This window comes from Papio anubis, chromosome 11, assembly GCF_008728515.1.
Source record: "Papio anubis isolate 15944 chromosome 11, Panubis1.0, whole genome shotgun sequence".
Taxonomy (NCBI): domain Eukaryota; kingdom Metazoa; phylum Chordata; class Mammalia; order Primates; family Cercopithecidae; genus Papio; species Papio anubis.
Genome location: NC_044986.1, coordinates 85,463,998 through 85,482,182, shown reverse-complemented (window position 1 = coordinate 85,482,182; position 18,185 = coordinate 85,463,998). Strand labels below are relative to the sequence as shown.

General features: G+C 47.7%; 1 protein-coding gene across 26 annotated transcripts in view; it reads right to left on the bottom strand.

Moving 5' to 3' along the window:
- WDFY4 (WDFY family member 4) overlaps positions 1 to 18,185 on the bottom strand; it is a 297,261-nt gene that overhangs the window by 204,176 nt on the left and 74,900 nt on the right. For 24 of the 26 annotated variants that reach the window (XR_004177002.1, XR_004177003.1, XR_004177000.1 and 21 more), the window contains 5 exons: positions 16,508 to 16,601; positions 2,943 to 3,157; positions 1,806 to 1,900; positions 632 to 866; positions 121 to 197 (listed from right to left, as the gene is read on the bottom strand). Coding sequence is in view for 19 of the 26 variants with exons in the window: in XM_021943264.2 (XP_021798956.2) it covers positions 121 to 197; positions 632 to 866; positions 1,806 to 1,900; positions 2,943 to 3,157; positions 16,508 to 16,601 (716 nt within the window). In the remaining 7 variants the exon portion in view is untranslated. Of the gene's footprint in view, positions 1 to 120; positions 198 to 631; positions 867 to 1,558; positions 1,682 to 1,805; positions 1,901 to 2,942; positions 3,158 to 6,482; positions 6,604 to 16,507; positions 16,602 to 18,185 lie in introns of those variants that run through there. The other 2 variants (XM_031652353.1, XM_031652354.1) reach the window with 2 other exon arrangements.

Below are 18,185 nucleotides of genomic sequence, written 5' to 3'. Positions count from 1 at the left end.
CCATGTATAGTGCAGCTCACACTTTCCTGAAACACCAAGTAAAAATCTGCAATCAAGGCTATCTGAAGACTCTTACTTGGGAAGGGATGGAGAGCTAAACCACCTGGGAAAAACACCTACCTGTCCCAATTCCTCCAGAGACAGAGTACTCAGTGCTGGTTCCCATAACTGTAGACAGGGTCGGAATAAACAAACAGCTGGAAACAGAAAATTGTCTCAGATCACTGGACTGCAAGCCAACCTCTTGCACTGACACAGCTAGCCTGGGCCATGACATCTTCCCGCTTTACCCTCCTGCCAGCGCTGTAACCCTCCTTAGACCATAAGGTTTCAAGGACGGACTGCAGCTGGTGCTGGTAGGATGCCAAAGTGAAGGAACTGCACTGGAGGCAGGATGCGAGGGTGTTCCAGAATGCAGCCACACCAGGGGAAAGAGGGTCTTTGCCCTCCATAGCTGGGGACACAGCCCCTGGGAGGCCACTGAGTAGGCAGGTGTCCATGACCCAGACATTTTCCTCTGCTGAGTGGTGAGATTCAATGGGAACTACAAGTTTGTAATCAATATTATAATTCATTAGAGGCACTGCAAAATTAATAAAGTGCATTTTAAATATGTAAAAGCCTGTCATACCCATAACCTTCCACGGACATGTCAAATTCCACAAACGATGGGGCCAGGGCTGCCCTCTGAGGCTGCAGGTTGCGTGGGGAAGTCATGGAGATGAGGCTCAGCGCCGTCTGAAGGGCAGTAGTTGAATCCTGGGATTTCCCCAAGGGCTGCAGGGCCTGGGTGACTCCAGGGTGCAGGCCAGCATCTGGGGCGGCTTGCCAGGGCCCCTCAGCCAAGCCCTGTGTAGTCTGTGACCCTAGGGCAGCAAGCAGGAGAAGAGATGTGTCTCTGCTCAAAGCATTTCTGCCCCGCTTCTGACAATAACCCCAAAGTATCTGCCACAGCCTAGAAAGAGAGTTCCACAGAGTCATCAGGTACTTCCTAAGCACCAGTGAGGGCGGCTCCCCTGCCCCCTTGCTGAGTCGGATAACAAGGAACGGTGTTGCTAACCTGCTCCTTCTAGAAACTTTTCTCTTTCATTCCAGCACACATCCCTTTTCCAGCATAGCACATTCTACTGCTGCCATCTCTGTCTCTGGCTTGCCCCACTGGAGTTACTCACTGGAGCTTTGTGTCTGCTCACCAGGCCCACACTTTCCTTCACAGCAGCCTCTCCTTGAAAGCTCCAGGCTCCCACCATGGCTGTCAGCCCCAAGCCTGATCTTACACCCTTGCTTCTCCACTGGACCTGCCTGTTACCTTAAGGTCTTACGTGATCTTACGTTCAAGTTGTCCACGACTTTCTTTTCTCTAAGCTGGTGCCCTGGGCCAGCATTCCATAGGTATTAGGCCTGACACAGGGGTACCACCTACATCTTGGGCCTCCAAGGCTCTGACATGCCCTTGAGTTGAGAGCTGTACAGAAGCCTTCCCTGCACACCTCTGCCTAGTGCAGCGCCAGGTACTGCTGTGTCATGAAGGAAACTCTGTCTCTGCTTCCATGATCTGGAACCCAAAGGGGTCATCTGTCTTATATGGCTGGGTGGGGGGGGTCATCTTTGTCCATCCTGATATGGTCTTTCTCCAGAGACCAGGAATTTTCTTTGCTTTTTCCTCAGTTGCTCCATTGAGCTGCAGACAAAACCATGTTTAAACCTGTTTGCTTTCCCACCTGTTGTAAAGGATCCCCCTCAGCAGGAATGCATATCATCTTTTAATTCCCATTAACCTGCCCTATTCTTGCCTCTATCCTCACCTGAGCACCCAGGGTTGCCTCTGTGTGCATGAGATGAATCAAGGAGTTTCGTTGTGGCCGACAGAGGTGAGGGAATTCCAAGACCTAGAAACTGTCTGAACATAACACACAAGAGGACCAAATGAAGACATTTTATGGGCAACAGTGTTCTCCAACTTTATCCTGACCACTGTCCTAGATGCCCGGAGCTCCCTGACCTCCCAGCCCCGCTGGAATACCCTTTCTGAAAGCAGTGTGGAGACACGTCTCTACCCTTCCAGACAGACCAGACCAGACAGCTGGTAAGTTTAGGAGCCTCAAGATGGATGTCATAACAAAAAATAGTGTCACAAAATAAATTTGTTGTAATTGCTTATAAATTTCTAACAGAATTTCCCATGCAGCACTATAACCAGCAGCCTCCTCTGGCAGCCATCGTGCCCGCCCCTGGGTGCCATGTCTGCTGGCTGGAAAGGCTGTCTGTGTGCCCTCTACACTTGCTCCTGTGTATAAGGAGCAGGGCCCCCTGCCCTGTGCATGGCCCTCGGCACGGCACTCCAGGTGGCGTAGGAGACTCCTGCCCTCCCCAGCAGCTTCCCTTCCCTCTGTTCTCTTGTCTTCCATGTCTGCTCCCTCCCTCCCACCCTGTGCACCTTTGCACTTCCTCTCCCTGCCTTGGCTCTCCAGGAATGTGGCTTCATGGAGAGGATGACAGCAGGAAAGCCCCCTGCAGGATCCAGGGGGCTTCTGCCCCATTCCCCTCCATGTCTGCAGTCCCTACATGCTTACTGCCCAACTCCCTACAGGGCACAGTCAGGCCCTCCCAGCCCCACCCCTCCTGGCAGAGCCTTCCAGGCCCGGTTCCCTCCTCTCTTTGTCTAGTGAACTCCACAGGCCTCAGAATGCATCTCCACTTCCTCAGAGCCCCCTCCAGCCCCCACATGCTCCATGAGAGGTGGCTATGTCTGCTTTGTGGGCACCTGCACACTGCCTGGCACAGACCGAAGGCTCATCCATGGATTTCCAGCCTTGAATGCTGGGACAGAGCCATGCCCTGCATCTGTCCCTGCAGTCTCTCCACTGCCTGTTGTGCAACCCCTGCCCTGCAGAAGACATGGCTGCCCAGATTGGCAGCGTTGAAAATGCAGCATGTGGTACCTTAGCACATCCGGTTCAATGGCCTGGGAAGCGAGCTTCTCAAAGATCCTGATGAGGCGTGAGTGGAGGGGGCTGCCGCTGGTGGCCAGGGCCCTGTGGCAGGAGGCCATAAGGGTCCCGAGCATGCCCGCCTCACACATGACCTGGCGGTTCTTCTCCGACTTCACCAGGGACTGGATGTGACTGGCCAGGGAGCACTGGATCTCCTCGGAAAGCTAAGAGGCGACCAAAGCAAGCTGTGAGCCCTCCAGGGCAGAACATCTTGTGGGCAGCTTTGATAGGCTCCAACTTGGGCTGGGGTGAGTTGTGGAACAAGGAGACTGCGCCCACCTTACCCCACCCGCACTGCACCCATGCCTGTCTCAGGGTTCTTCCAGTGGCCTCCTCACCTGCAGGGGCAAGACTGGGAGGCAGGCTCTGGCGGGACACAATCTGCCCAGGTCAGTGTGGGGAGAGGTCAATGGCTAAAGATGGAGGCCACACACCAGCAGGCAGGAGGCTGGGTCTGCCCCTTAGACGTGCTGTGTTTGACCCGCACAATGTTTAAGCAGTTTCTGAATTAATTGTTAGCATTGAAAAGTCTGAAGATGTCACATAAAAATCCAGACTTGTGGTCTCTCTCAAAAGATGGGAGGATCTGGCCAAGCTGGCTTGCACCTCTGCAGGGGGATGTGGCTGGTGCTGGGTGGGAGCTGTACCCTCCAGGGGTCCCACATTTCCCCAGCAGGCTTCCCTCCCCTAACAGTTCCTGTATTGGAGTTCGTATCCCCGGAGTAAAAGGTGGAATCTGCCTGGAAGTACAAGCCTAAAAGAAGTACCACCTACCAAACATACACACTCTGTCTTGACAGACACAGACCCCACCACAGACATTTCGAACCACACTCAAAGTCTGCAGGCCAGCTAAAGTGTCTGGGGAAAAGCCTTTGCTGAAGCCACTCTCATCCTCTGAGTGCCATCTCCCTCCCCCCACCCTCCCATCATCCTGTGCCTGTCCCTCAGTCCTAAGCACATGCTGCCACACGAACAGCTGTGCTCTTACCTTACCCTGAACTAGGTTTCCAGCTACTTCCCTCACTTATGTCCCTTGAAGCAAATAGAAAAGAGTGCACAGAGCGGGCTCGGTAATTATTTGACCCCAATACCACACATTGCTTTTGCAATCATTCTTTCATTGTAAAAAGATAAATCCTTGGAATTATCCTTCCCAGGCTGGATAAATGGTTTGGACTGGGTGGGATGTTCCTGTACAGAAACTCTTAGGACTGTCCACATTCTCTTTTGTTGCTGGATAAGAATGTTGTATCAAGTGAGAGGGATGCAGGTTAGATCTTAATGGAATTTTCCTGTCCCAGTGGATGCTACTGTGCCCCATGCAGACCTCCTTCTCCAAGTGAGAGGTGTACCTGTCACGGCTTCCCCTTCTCTGCAGAACTGCCCTCCGCTAGGTAGGAGCTGCTCTGCTCAGGGACCATGGAGCCCTACCCACTCAAATACACTTACAAACACACTTACATGCCCACTACCTACATACACACGCACATGCGTCCACACACACATGCACATGCACCATACATACCTGTGTGCACACACATACATACTCCAGCCTGGAGCCAATGAGGCCAGTGCCCTTGGGACTGTGTTATGCAATTCAAGCCTCAGAACCCCAAGGGCTCCGGCTGAGACAAGACTTTTGCTGTGAGTGCATCCTCTTTCAGCTCCTTCCCCGCCCAGCCTCCCTCACTCTCCTCCTCTCCTGAGTCCTTCCCTCGACAATCCCATATACCTGGACCCCTGTCTCAGGCTCCACTCAGGGAACCCGACCTGAGGCACCAGCATTCTTTCCACATTTTACGCCTGTGCCGCAGTTTGTAGTTTCAAGAAAGGAGATCAATGATCGTGTAAATGAGGTCCAGTTCACCAAAGTGAAGCCAGGAGAAGCTGTGAATGCACTACTTGAATAATCTCTCTCTAAGGAGGACCGGGATCTGGTCTCTTCACATCACAGACCACCTGTTACACCCCCCAGTAAGAGCTTTCTTGGAGTCCTCCCTGCTTCCACTCTTCCTCTTCTTTCTCAAACAAGAATGAAGTGGCTCTCAGCACCATCTTCTGGGTAAAGCTCTAGGCATTTAAAGATGAATAAGACACTGTCCCTGCTTTCAAGGGATTCACAGATTAAAGGTGAGACAGGTGGGCAGACACATTGTCCCAGCACAGTGTGAGACGTGCTCCAGCAGAGAATTTACCACATCTGAGCACAGCGGGTGGGGTGGTCCCTGCAGCCTCTCACATATTTCACAAGGCTCTTGAAGTTAGAAGGGACTCCAGGCCTGGCATCTACTGTGAGGGCCAAATTTTATCCTGGGATGAGATATTTCCTGGGTATTTAAGCTGCAGCAGGCCCTTTTCTAAGCATTTTGACACGTATGGATTACGCAATTACTGTGAGAAGCCTATGAGGGAGGCACTATTATCATACCCATTTTACAGATGGGGAAGCTGAGCCCAGAGAGGGAAATTGCCAGGGGCACATGGTAAGGCTAGAACCTGAATGATCCCGAACCTCAAGCTCAGAGTCACCTCATTCCATCATCTCCTCTCCACACGGGCAGTCACTTGAGGGGTTGCCTGTCCAAAGATGGTCAAGAGTATGTTTCTAGCACTAAGTGACAGAAATAAATAAGATAGTGTTCTTCCATATGTAGCTAACATAGTTTTGTAGCACACGTGGTTCAAGGATTAAAATGTATGAAGAAAAATATTTACATTGTTCATCAACAATTTCTAGATTGTTTTAAAAACTGGATGGCTCGCCCAGGCCCCTTTCACAGCCTCCCACTCGCCTTCCAAACACATGGGCCCTGTAGCTCCTGCCTCACACTGATGGCATTCAAGGAAACCCCTATCTCTAAGACATCTTCAACAACATTTCTGGTTTAAAAGGTGAGCACTGGGGGAAGAGGGATAAAACTACATTAGATTGACTTTCCAGGGGGACATCCTTCCCAGGTTGGACTTTGCCATTCTGAAATGTGACCATTTGCCAGCATTGCTATTTTCCTGAGCATATGATGTCACTGATGTGGAGGAGCAGTCTTGCCTGGAAGACAGGATCCCCTTCCCCAGAATGTGGCGTCTGCACAGCCAGCCTGAACTGGCAGATGGACATGTGTAGCCCAGCAAGGACCAGAAACCAAAAGCAGAAATGCCAAAGCTAATTCGTTATGAACTATTCCATCACTTTGACTCTTCCCCATGGAAATCCACCCAAAGTCCTTGATTCCCTTCCCCAGGTCTTTTTTCTGAGACTCCAACTCTCTCTTCCTTCGTCCAACCAAGCCCAGCTCCTGCTTCTCTTCTCAAAACAGAAAAGTAACATCCACCCTCTTGCCTTGAATATCTCATGTCCCAAAACTCAGATTATTTTATTTGGTAACTGCATTATTTCAATTTAGGGTGAGAGTTGGGATGCAGTCTGTATGAACCAAAAGGCAAAAATAACATCACAATGTATTATTCAAAAGGATTAAAAAGAAATGCCTATGATCTCCAGTTTTTATTACCAGCACTTCACTTATTGCTTTGGGGACTTCTGGGTTTGTTCTGGTTTGTTTTGGCTTTGCTTCTTTTCCCCCACCGTAGCAGGAATACTTAAAATCTAAATATGCAGAAAAGAAAAACAGAAAGTTTTCAAAAGGGAGAAATGCTGATCTTGTCTAATTATGCCGCAAGTTTACTCCAAAATTGCTCAATACCCCATAATGGAGGAGGGAAAATTGATCGTCCTCATTATCACTGCAGCTCTGTCAATACCAATATTGCCTTGTTTTGAATAAAATGCGCTGTTTTTTTAATGTTGGTTCCAGTAAAACGGGGTTTTAGTGAAAATATGAGCAGTAGCAGGAAACCAGTGTGGTTTCTTCCCCTACAAATGGATTGATTTTCCTAACGCATATTACTTCCAATGCAGGAGAGGGGATGGAGGTGCAATTAGGACTCAATGGTAAGAGTGCAGGGTCACCAGGTTGGCCAGCGGGCTGGGCCCGCAAGGCAAATTAGCACAGGGTGATTTGTGGGGCAGCCTTAAGAAATTTTCTGCATTCTCCACTTAACGGTCTAGCCTTTAAGTACACGCGGTCCGGCTGTGGATGTTCAATCTTATGTATCGCTCTCTCTGTTCTCCACTTTCTCTCTTGGTGCAGATTAATATGATCCCCAAAGCCCAGTGAGGGCTGGGTCCTGGAGCAATGGGTCCCTCTAACGAGGCATGGGTGTTGGGTTCAGCATTCCAAGATATGTGCATCTTCTGCACATGAACCATGTCATCCTCACACAGAAATAAAAACCACCAGAGAGGCCAAGTGCCTGCTGCCCCAGACACTCCAAAAAGCACTAGAGACTTTACTGAGCTACTCAAACTTGGATTAATCACTTGTTCCAATTTGGTCAAAATGTTCTTTTCTTGATGATTTTGAAGAGAGATGATAGACTTTAAGTGACTTCAGCTCTTTAAGTTATCAAAGATTGTAAACGACAGCAATAAATGGGGCCTACAGATGTGCTTTACTTGACAAGTTATTGCTTTTACCACTGCGTACTTAGAATTAGGTCTCTCTTTATATGAGCATGAACCTTCCATTTTGCCATGGTCCCTCAACCTGATATGCTGCTTCACGGTACCCATATGGCCTGGTAGGCTTGGGAGTTTATGATCGTGGTTTAGGTGTAAGAGATTCCAACCCCCAAGGAGCTAGCAGAATCCACATGTAAAGGGCCTGGCTTCCTCAACATAATTAGGCAGATCTGTAACCAAGTGAGTGGGTGGGTGCCTGCTCCAAACTTGTTGTTTCTTTTCCAAATTACATGCAGATGATGGGCAATGCGTCCTGTAAACAGAAGTCCAGGATCTCACATCTACAGCATATTTCTCTCTTTCCCATTTTTCTTCCTATCCTCCACTTTTGTCCCCTCTGTACTGCAGCCATAGTGACAGTCTCAGCTTCTGCTAAACACCATGCCCTTTTCCACTAATGCCTGAAGTTGGGAATGTCCTTTCCAATCTCATCCCTTTGCTGAGCTCCTGCTTACTACTCAAGAGACAATTCATGTGTCCCCTCACCCAAGAAACTTTTTCTGACTTTTCCAGCCAGCACTGTGTCTATACTTCAATCATGATAAATTCCACACTATGGCTAGTTCTTTCTCTCTCTCTCTCTTCTTCTCTCCCACCCCCACAACACCGTGAGCTGCTGCTCGACCCATGACTCTTCACCTTGTTTTCCCTAGTGGCCATCTCTGCCTTACTAGGCTATTCTCTGCCTTAGAATAGCCGCCTAGTAAGCACAGGCTACTCTAAAACACAATAGGCACACCTAATCCAGAGGGCTGACAGAGAGTCAGAAATAGTGATGTGCCAATGAAGTGTTGAAGGATAATGAAGAGAGAGCTAAGCAGGTGAGGAAAATGGGCTTTCGGGGAAAGGAAACAGCACATGTGAAGGCGGGGCAGGTGACAGTAAGCACAGCCTTTCAAAGGGTTGGGGGGTCATAAGGCAGAGTTGCAACATTCGGGCCCTTGGGTGTCCTGCAAAGGGGCTCGCTGTGCTGCTGGCCATACCCTGCCCCACGCCAGCACATGGAGCAAGGCAAACACTGTGCACGGAGCCCTGAACTCCTCAGATTGCCAGTCCTGGAGGGCTGGGAAGCCTGGAGACCGAGTGCTGCCCTTCCTCTTGAGAACTGCCTGGAGATTCACCCACTTCTGCTGCAGCTGATCTGAGAAGCCCCCAAGTCTCTGAAGCAGCCTCCACCAGATGCTCCAGATGACAGGACTACCCTCCATTTTTTGGCCCCATTCTAAGCTCTGGTCCTAGGCCCAGCCTAACCCAAATCAGTGTCCTGCCCACTCCAGGCCTTGGTACAACAGTCTCCAATGTGGTCCCCAGCATGGAAGTAAGGACCTGTTGCTTGTTGCTCTAGAAGGTCCCCATCTGTAGAGAGCCTGCCTGCCCAGGACCTCCCAGCTTGGTCCTGACTTTCTGGGGGTCCTGGAAGTGGACATGTCTGTGCCCCAGCTCAGAGCCTGCCCACCCAGCTGGACACTAAGCTCACCCACCCCCAGAAGGTGAAATTCTTTGTATCATGTCCTCACTTCACTTGGGACTATTACTGACCTTGCCCTGAAACTGCTAGGACTTACACTCTTCTGTCCTTCCCCACCCAGCGTAGACATGCATTCAGACGTGGCACAGGCCTCATTGTCACTGCTGAATTTTGATCCCATGGATTCTGATCCCTCGCTCAAGCTGGTAGGGACCCTTCTTCTCCCCATTTTGACATCTGATGACTAACTCCCCTCCCTGCCTTAAACCAGCCACACTCAGCTTCACGTAGATCACTGATAAAGTGCAGAACCAGCCAGAGAAAGTACCGAGTCTTCTGATTCATCGGCAGATAATTAACATACAGTTCAATATCAACTTCCTGTTACTCATTTACCAATAGTGTAATGTCAGTTGGAAATATACCTAAAATGTATTATCTTCTACTTAATAGTTTCAGAATTTTATATACCATGACCCAGAACACAGACTGTCAGAGCTAGAAGGGAAGGGAGCGGGCGTGGGGAGCCAGCCTCTGATGCACACATACACAGGGCAGGAACTGTACTAAGGACTTTACGACTATGCTCTCTTCTACTCTTCTCAATGGGAAAATATCATCACACCCATTTTGCAGATGAGAACACTAAGACTTAAAAGGGTTCCATCCATCTCCTCAGGCCACATAGCTAATGGGTAGCAGCTCTGACATGCCAACACAAGCCTTACTCCAAGGCTCATGATTTTGATACTGCATCATGCACTGATTATAAAAAGCTGGAATTTACTATCTCATATGGGTCATAAGTTGATGGCCTAGAGAAGTGTTTCATTTGGTGGGCTTCATTTGGGTGGGCTTCTGTTTCTGTTTCTCCTTAATTAAATGTAGACACCTTTACACAGAGCAAGTGCTCTCCTTTGGCCACACTCTCCACCCCTGACTACAGCTTTCACCTGGTTTCACTTATGCATGTTCATTACCTCTCTGGACCCAAGATGTTGAGTCTGTGATCTCTGTGATCCAGGCCAAATCTGAGTAGTTGAAATTGAGATACAGAGAAGCAAAGTAGCCTATGTATGTCATGGAAAAGGAACATTATCAAGGTCATCTGATAATTAGGCCAGGGCTGATTCCATCTGACTTTAACTTACACCATCATTCCACATCCATGGGAGCTTACTTTTCATCCTTTCTTCTCTATGTGAGATTACATCTGTTTGCTTTTTTATTTTATTTTATTTTTGAGACAAGGTCTCACTCTGTCACCCAGGCTGGAATTCAATGGCATGATCATGGCTCACTGCAGCATCAACCTTTTGGGCTCAAGCAATCGTCCTGTTTCACCCTCCCAAGTAGCTGGGATTACAGGTGCACACCACCATGCCTGGCTAATTTTTTAAAAATTTTTTTGTAGAGATGGAGTTTGCTATGTCATCTAGGCTGGTTTCAAACTCCTGGCTTCAAACAATCCTCCTGCCTTGGTCTCCCAAAGTGCTGAAATTACAGGCATGAGCCACCATACCTGGCCGTATTTGCTCTATTTATAGAGACTACTGTGAGAAGTCACCTAGATTTTGGCCAGAATTTGAGATTTTCCACTGAGGAACAACAGAAATACTTTGCGTAAGGGGCTGAGTGGGAAAGAGCATAGGAAACAGATTTTGAATGTATTTGGAATGTCTAATGTGTTATAATTTAACAAAGCAAGAGTCCTACTTTACCAATTTCCTTGTTGGTGGAAATGGCTCTTTTCAAATAGCCTGCCCTTATGCAATGCTATCCAGGGCTATTAATGCTGTCAATATTTTAGTTATTTGAAACTCATACAATTAGTTCAGTGTTTGCAATAAAGACTAATTCCAGAAAATGGTACCCTTTCTAAATTTAGGCATAAATGAGTTGATAGATACATGGAGCCCTGAACCCAATCTTTTCTGTGTCTTGCCAGGCTATTCTGGAGGCTTCCATGGCAGCAGTGTCTTCACCGTAGCCTTTAGATCTCTGGAATTCACCCAAAAATGACTCGAGATGCAGACTGAGGATGATAATACTCTCTAATGCCCTGGCCTGACTGTGCCATTGCCTTTCCATAACCTCCCACTTCCCTGTGAGAAAGGCAACTTGTTGGGCGGCAGGAGGTCCAGTCCTCATGTCAGGCATGTACACTCACTATTGCAGCAATGTTGATTCTATCGCTTAATTCCTGCAAGTTTCAATTCTTTATCTGCAAAATGGGTCTACTGATATCCACCTTGCATGGTTATTATAATGATTAAATGATAAAATGCTTGTAAAGCTTTTAGCAACTGATGATAGTAGCTGCACCATTTAGCAAGTGCTTCCTTCCTGTGTCCCTGTGCGTGTTCTGCTCACCATGCTAAGCTTCACGCATTGCTTCATGTAATCCTCATAATAATATTTCAGAGAAGATGTCATTATCCCCACACTACACAAAGGAAGCTAAGAATCAAAGAAGTTAAATAATTTCCCCACGGCTCTGTGACTGCTTGGTGACCCAACTGAGACTTGACCAGAATCTACTGTTTTCAGAGCCTGAAGTCTGCCCTCTATAGTAAGTGTTCAGTAAACACTTAGTGATAATGACAATGATGACATTGACAGTGATGTCGATGAATGGCAACGCAATAAAGTTCAATTCTCTTAGCTCGGCATTCAGTGTCCTCCACAATGTGACTTCAAGTGACCTTTCTAGCCCCACTGATCCATATGTTCCATTAATGTGTTCTCTTTTAGCCTTTTCATCCATATGTTCTATTCTAGCCCAGCTTAACTATTCACAGTCCCCAAATAGGCATCTTTGTGCTTCTTTCTGTGTCTGAGCTTCTCTTCCCTCCCTCTTCTACCTGATCTGGCATAAACATCCTTTTCCTTTAAAGCCTAGCTCTGGTGTTCCACCTCTCCGAGTCTTTCCCTCTCCTGTGTCCCAAGGCCCTGTGGGCAAACCTCTGTTATAGCCATCAGGATGTTGTTTTACTGTCTTCTACACTTCCCTGCCTCCCATCCTCAAACCCCGATTACAGGTCCTGTGACATTTGTCTCTGAATCCCCAGAGGCACATAGTAGGTGTTCTGTAATTATTCACAAAAGCAAACATACCACATGGGCAGCTACACAGTCTGCTAAACTAGACCTGGCTTTCCACTCTCTGCATTGTGATTGTCTGGTGCACAACAAATACCCTCAGTTAAGACCCGATTAGATGCCGTAGACCTCAAGGAAGTGGAATGGCATTTGGGACTGGAAAGTCCTTCCAATACTGGTCAGAGTTCTAGCCCATGGCCACATCTCTTATGACAGACCCTCATGGCTGCTAAGCCTGCCAGAAAGGGAAATTATCTTTATTCCCAATTAGTTAATTTTTTCTGGAGCCAACTCAGCTCCAAGAGAACTGAGCTGGACTCCATTTTTGCATTGTGCATAGTAAAAATCTGGCCACCCAATTTCTGATATTGATGATGATGCCAGAAGCAGAAAAACAGCTGGAATATCTGTTTCCAAAAGCAGCTCATAGAGCTATCATTTTGGAGGGGAAAAGAACCTCCAGAACAAAAGAACCACAGAACAAATGTAACATGGCCACCACTGGAAATAAACTAGAAGAGAACACCCATAAGTTTAAGTCACGGCCTCCAAGATGACATGTGCACCTTGGAAAGCCATCAAATTCTCATCCATAGGGGAGAGAGAGCAAGTGAATAATGTAAAGGAGGTATGGGTGTAGGGAGTATTAGGAACCACCAAGCTGACCTAAAGGAAGATGACAGGAATCACACTTTCCATCTTGCTGGTAACACTGCCATCTACTGAAACTCTCTGCTCCATTTCCTACACCAAAACCTGTGGAGGCCTGCAGTCCGTTTTGTTTCAGCATTTTCTTGTGTGGTCTCATTTCTCATTTGATTTACTATTCTATTTGTTGTTGTGAGGTTTCCCCCACTCCCTTTCAGAAATTAATTACTGTAATTATCCAACTTTAATAGCTGCTGATTTGGCATCTGCAGAAAATACTGGAGAAAATGCACTACATTTCATTTGCATATTTGAGAGACAGTGAGGGTGAATTAGACTTTTCCTAAATTACTTATTGTGACCTGGATATACAAAACGTAACTCGTTCCAAATGGAATTCTCATTTGCATACTTCATTTGTCCAATTACCGTCATAGAATAAGCAAAGAGCAGAGGTTCTTCCCCATATGGTGATGTGATGACTCAGGGAGTTCATCTAAAACTGAGGCTTATCCACGGAGCTTCCAGGCCTGTAAGAGGCAGCAGGAAAGGCCACCATCCACTCTATGTCACTTCATCAGATGTTGCTGCGTGGATTTTTGCAGAATGCATCCATCAGCAACTGTCTGACTGCTAAGACCACCCAGGCCACTGGCTGGGTCTTTCCAATTGCAAGTACAATGCATTGTATGAAATATAGCTAAGGAAGCCAGATGCCCTCATGATAAGGCCATTGTACCTGGAAAGCTGTGCCATGCCCAGAATGCATGACCCTGCATTCTGTGAGAACTGCAAAGATCGGGGACCCATTCATCCAACATATCTTAAGCTTGGGCCAGAGGTGTTTCAGATCTTCCCCTCACCATCACCACAATCTTAGGAAGTCAAACAACTTTCCTGAGCCCCAAGTACCTGCAGAATGGGGAGCATCTCATGGACTTCAAAAGGTTGCTGTGAAGATTGGGGAAATAGCATTCCTGGCACAGAGGTGATCCCTAATGTGTAAGAGTCTCCATGTTGTCCCAGGTAGGTCCTGGCTTAAATACCAAGCCAGAGAATGTAAAATCCCAGACTCTAGGTCATTCATGGGCTACAAGATGGGATTTAGGGGTCAAATGTTTTTGCCCATTTGTTAGATGAGTAAGGTAATGAGAGCAGCTGATCTTTAAAGACATTTCCCCACAGGCCTCTCTCACCTGCACACACCTGTCACCCCTCACAGAAGAGGAAGCTTATGTCCCCTCCCCCTGAGTCTAAGCCGAGTCCCTGACTAACTTTGACCAATGCTGGCTTTTCCTGGGCCTAAGCCCTCGGCAGGCCTGGCAGCTTCTGGTTTTGTGCCTGTGGGCGCCAGGAGCCACTGTGTGCCCTGTTGAAGAGTCTGCCCGGAGGGACACAGGCAGAGGCCAGATGGAGAGGGCTGTGTAGAGGAGACTCCAGGATCCCACTGACCGCTTAAACCAAGGCCCCAGGTATGCCACTCAGCTAAGCCAGCTTAGAAGCCCCTTGCCAGGGAGCCAGCCTTGCTGAGGTGCCACAGCTGCAGAGATCATCCTGGGAGGTTCAACCCTACCGGCACCATATGGAGCAGACAGGCCATGCCTGCTGTGCCCTTCTGAATCCCTGACTCACAGAACCATGAGAAATGACATGGATATTGTTAACTGCCTATCCCAGTTTATATCAGCCTACCCCTTTCCCAACTCTCACTGTTATGTGTATCTGTGCCATTGGCTTCACAGCACTTTTCCATCACTCTCCAGCAGGGGAACAGGAGCAGGAACAAGAATTCCATTCCCTAAGGAAGGGACATGGAGACATGAAACCGGGTCAGGCCTTTTCTTAACTCCTGTGCTGAACACTACAGATTCCTTTCCTGGAAACAGTTGCTGTCTCAGAGCTTCTGCTCCACCACTCCACTTTTCTCACTGATCTTAGAGGACTTGCAATATTTTTATGAGGTCACTGTCATTTTTAGGCTATGACTAATAATGTCAACTAGTAGCCATTTCTTCCCCAAACATGTTGCCTCCTTCGGAACTCCTGGACAAAGCAAGGCTGGACCCTTCATTGCTTCCTGAGAGTGCTAGGTCCTGCTATTCATCCTCCGGAAGCCACTTCTATGTATAGGGAAGACCAGGAGGCCTGCCCCAAGGTAAGGCCACTTTAAATACCAGGTCCACAAATAGGCATCCTTGAGACTCATGTGCATTGTCTGAATTCACATTTCTCCATTGGTTAAAATACAGGCAATGATGCCCTCGACAAAACTGCAAGAGGAATAAATAAGCCAAGAAAGGGCCAAGAATCAGCCCGGGACAGAGTAGCTGCTCAAGCCAATAAATCCTCTTTCCTTGGCTGCTGATAAACATAACGTGGTGCATTTTCCAGGCCTTCCTCAATTCTGCCTGGCTCTTTCTTGGAACTTCTAAAATATTTATTCTTTATCTTGAGACTGCTGACTCCAACTTCATCTTGTTCTGTTACTCCACGCCCTCACTCATACCAGTTTTTCTCCCCATAATGGCGCTGTTAGTTCTGCCAGGACAGACACTTGAGAGTCGCCTTGGCTCTTTGTCTTCTCATTACCTGTAGCCTCCTCTTCTCGGAAGCCTGTGGTTCTGCCTCCGAACAGGTCTCTTAATTCCTTTCTTCACACCTTCCCACAGACACCACCCTAATCCAGCTATCACCACACATCACCTGGACTGCAGGCAGAGCCTCGTAACTCTTGCCCCTTGCCTCTTCCCCTCAACCCTCATTCCCTGTCCATTCTCCACCAAGCAGCCAATGCAATGTCTTTAATACAAAATCTGATCATGTCACCTTCCACTCACGTGAGAGAGGCTTCTTGTTATCATGTGCATTGTCAAGGCTCCCAGAAGCCTGCATGCCCCATCATCCCCATCATCGCCTGACCAGGGAGCCCTTGCTCCTGGCTCTCCCAATTTTCTCCTGCCCTAGCCACCAACAGCAGGCCCCTTCCCACCCAGCTCGTACTGGCTACTCACCCTTCAGGGCTCTGCTTACATGTCACCATCTAGAGACGGCTTCCCTGACCTCCAATCCTTTATCTAAATTAGATTGAATGAGGTCTGTTCCTGCCTCCATTCTCATTCTTCTCCCTCAGCACCCTGTTTTTTCCCTGTAATATCACTTGTCACAATTCATAATTACATATTCATTTGTGAACTCATTTATTTAGTCTGTCTGCACTGTCACTACCTCCTTCTCCCCATCATAGAGGCAGGCTCTGCGGACAGTGTCTATGCTCATCTTGCTAGCTGTGCATGAACTGCACAGAGCACAGGGCCAGAATCTCAGCCAGCATCCAGGAGAGAGATGAACATACCAGGAAGCAAAGGACTTCCCACCAATGCCAGATGCTGAGCTTAGCACCTGGGACTTGCCTCATGATGGTTCAATTACTTTCAGTTGTTTTTTGTTGTTGTTGTTTGGTTGTTGTTCTTAGAAGGTAGCTTTTTCAACAGAAGTGATCTGTTTTGGATGGCCTTGCAAGGGTGGGCACAACTCAGTCAAGTGTCCAGGACACCCTGGTACTTTCCCACTATAGGTGTTTCCCATGGGGAGCTCTGCTAACAAAGGGCACTGAAGGCACAGACAAAAGGAAAAAAGCTGTCTTGGGTTAGAGGGCGTTTGAGAGATCAGTCATATGAAGATGACAAAACACGTATATTCAACACCAGGTACCTGTGGGTGATCTTCGTGGTACAACCGAGGCAGCAGCCTCACCATGATGCACACGACCCCGGGATGCATGATTGCAGCATCCCCCTCCTCCATCCTGCAGAGAGAGGGAGAGCCAGACATCAGACCCGGACCTGTCAGTTTTTTTCTCTTTTCACTGAGCTTCCTGGATCTTTCTTTCTGAGACAGACCATGGTACACACCCTGTCTACTACTTATTGCCTAGATGATGTTGAACTACGTTGTCGAGCCTAATTTCCCCCACTGTAAATGGCATTGACAATACCACACTTTCCCCCTACAGTCACAGAACAACACATTTGTGCTCCAAGGCACAGTGCCTGATCCATAGTTGATGCTCAGCGAAGTTAGTTTCCTGGTTTTCTTCCCTTCTCTCTAGATATGTGGGAGATTGAGAAGCTCTGATTTCATATTGAACACACACACACACACACACACACACACACACACACGGGCTTCTGGGTCCCTTCAAAGTGGTGTAAGCACACTAGGCTGTGTCCCACCCCCTGAATACTGAATGTGACTAAAACACATAGAATTCATGGAGCAGCTCTTGGAGGACTCTAGGAAGTAAATGGTAGCAGAAAAGGTAACCAAATTCAAGCACCATGAAGTGGCAATGAGTTTCGTGGCCTTCCCTTCTGTATCATCCCCTGGTGTGAACTCACAGGTAGCCTTAAACTCGCAACTGTGCACAAGGTGTAGCATGATGGAAAGAGCTCCAACAGAAGTCCTCTGTTTCTGGTCTGAGGAGCAGGAAAGGAAGTTCTACAGGTCAATGTGCATGGAGGAAATCCCCTAGGATTTTCTTTGTTTGGTTTCCCCATTCTTTCTCAACCCTTCTTTCAGGCAATTTCCTCAGCAGCAGCAACAGCAGCAGCAGCCAGGCAGGCTCTAAAACTCTCAGTGAGGAGAAACTTTCTGTCCAACCAGAGGAACTGTAGTCCCAAGAGTGTAGGTAAAATCCCCATAGCTGTTTTCCCCCATTCTCCCCTCACTATGTGGCCCCAGAGACAGATACTAGTGACACAGGGAAGAACAGAGAAATGAAAGCCCCGACTTTCTAGACAGAGCAGGAAGGGACCCCCTGAGAACGAGCAAGTGTTAAGAAGAGGATGAAGAAGAGGAAGCTGAGGAAAGTGTAACCGCAAAGTTGTATATTAACCTCTGGGCTCAGTTCTGACTGTGCATGTGCATCTGTCCCTAACTAGGAGGTAAAACACCACACACAACCAGCTACTGCATGAGGCAAGTGAGGGCACATCAAATCTCCCTGCAAAGTCTTTGAAAACTGAACTGATACTGGAACCAGAGAGTCCAGGGAAGGTGAGCAGGAACTTGTAATCTGAACCTAAGTGGGCTAGTTCTGTGCCTTAAAAATATATATATATATATTCCTTAACATTCTCTATAAGATGACAAAAAGGACCAGAGTTCATAAGATAAGATTCAAAATGTCCAGAATACAACCTGAAATTGCTCAACATAGAATGAACCAGGGAAGTCTCAACATCTCATGTGGAAAAAGACAACCAACAGATGCGAAGGCTGAGATGTCACAGACATTGGAACTATCAGACGAAACCCTTAAAGCAGTTATTAACCCAATTCCAAGAAGTAAGAGTGAACATTTTTCAAGTAAGTGAAAAATAGAAAGTTT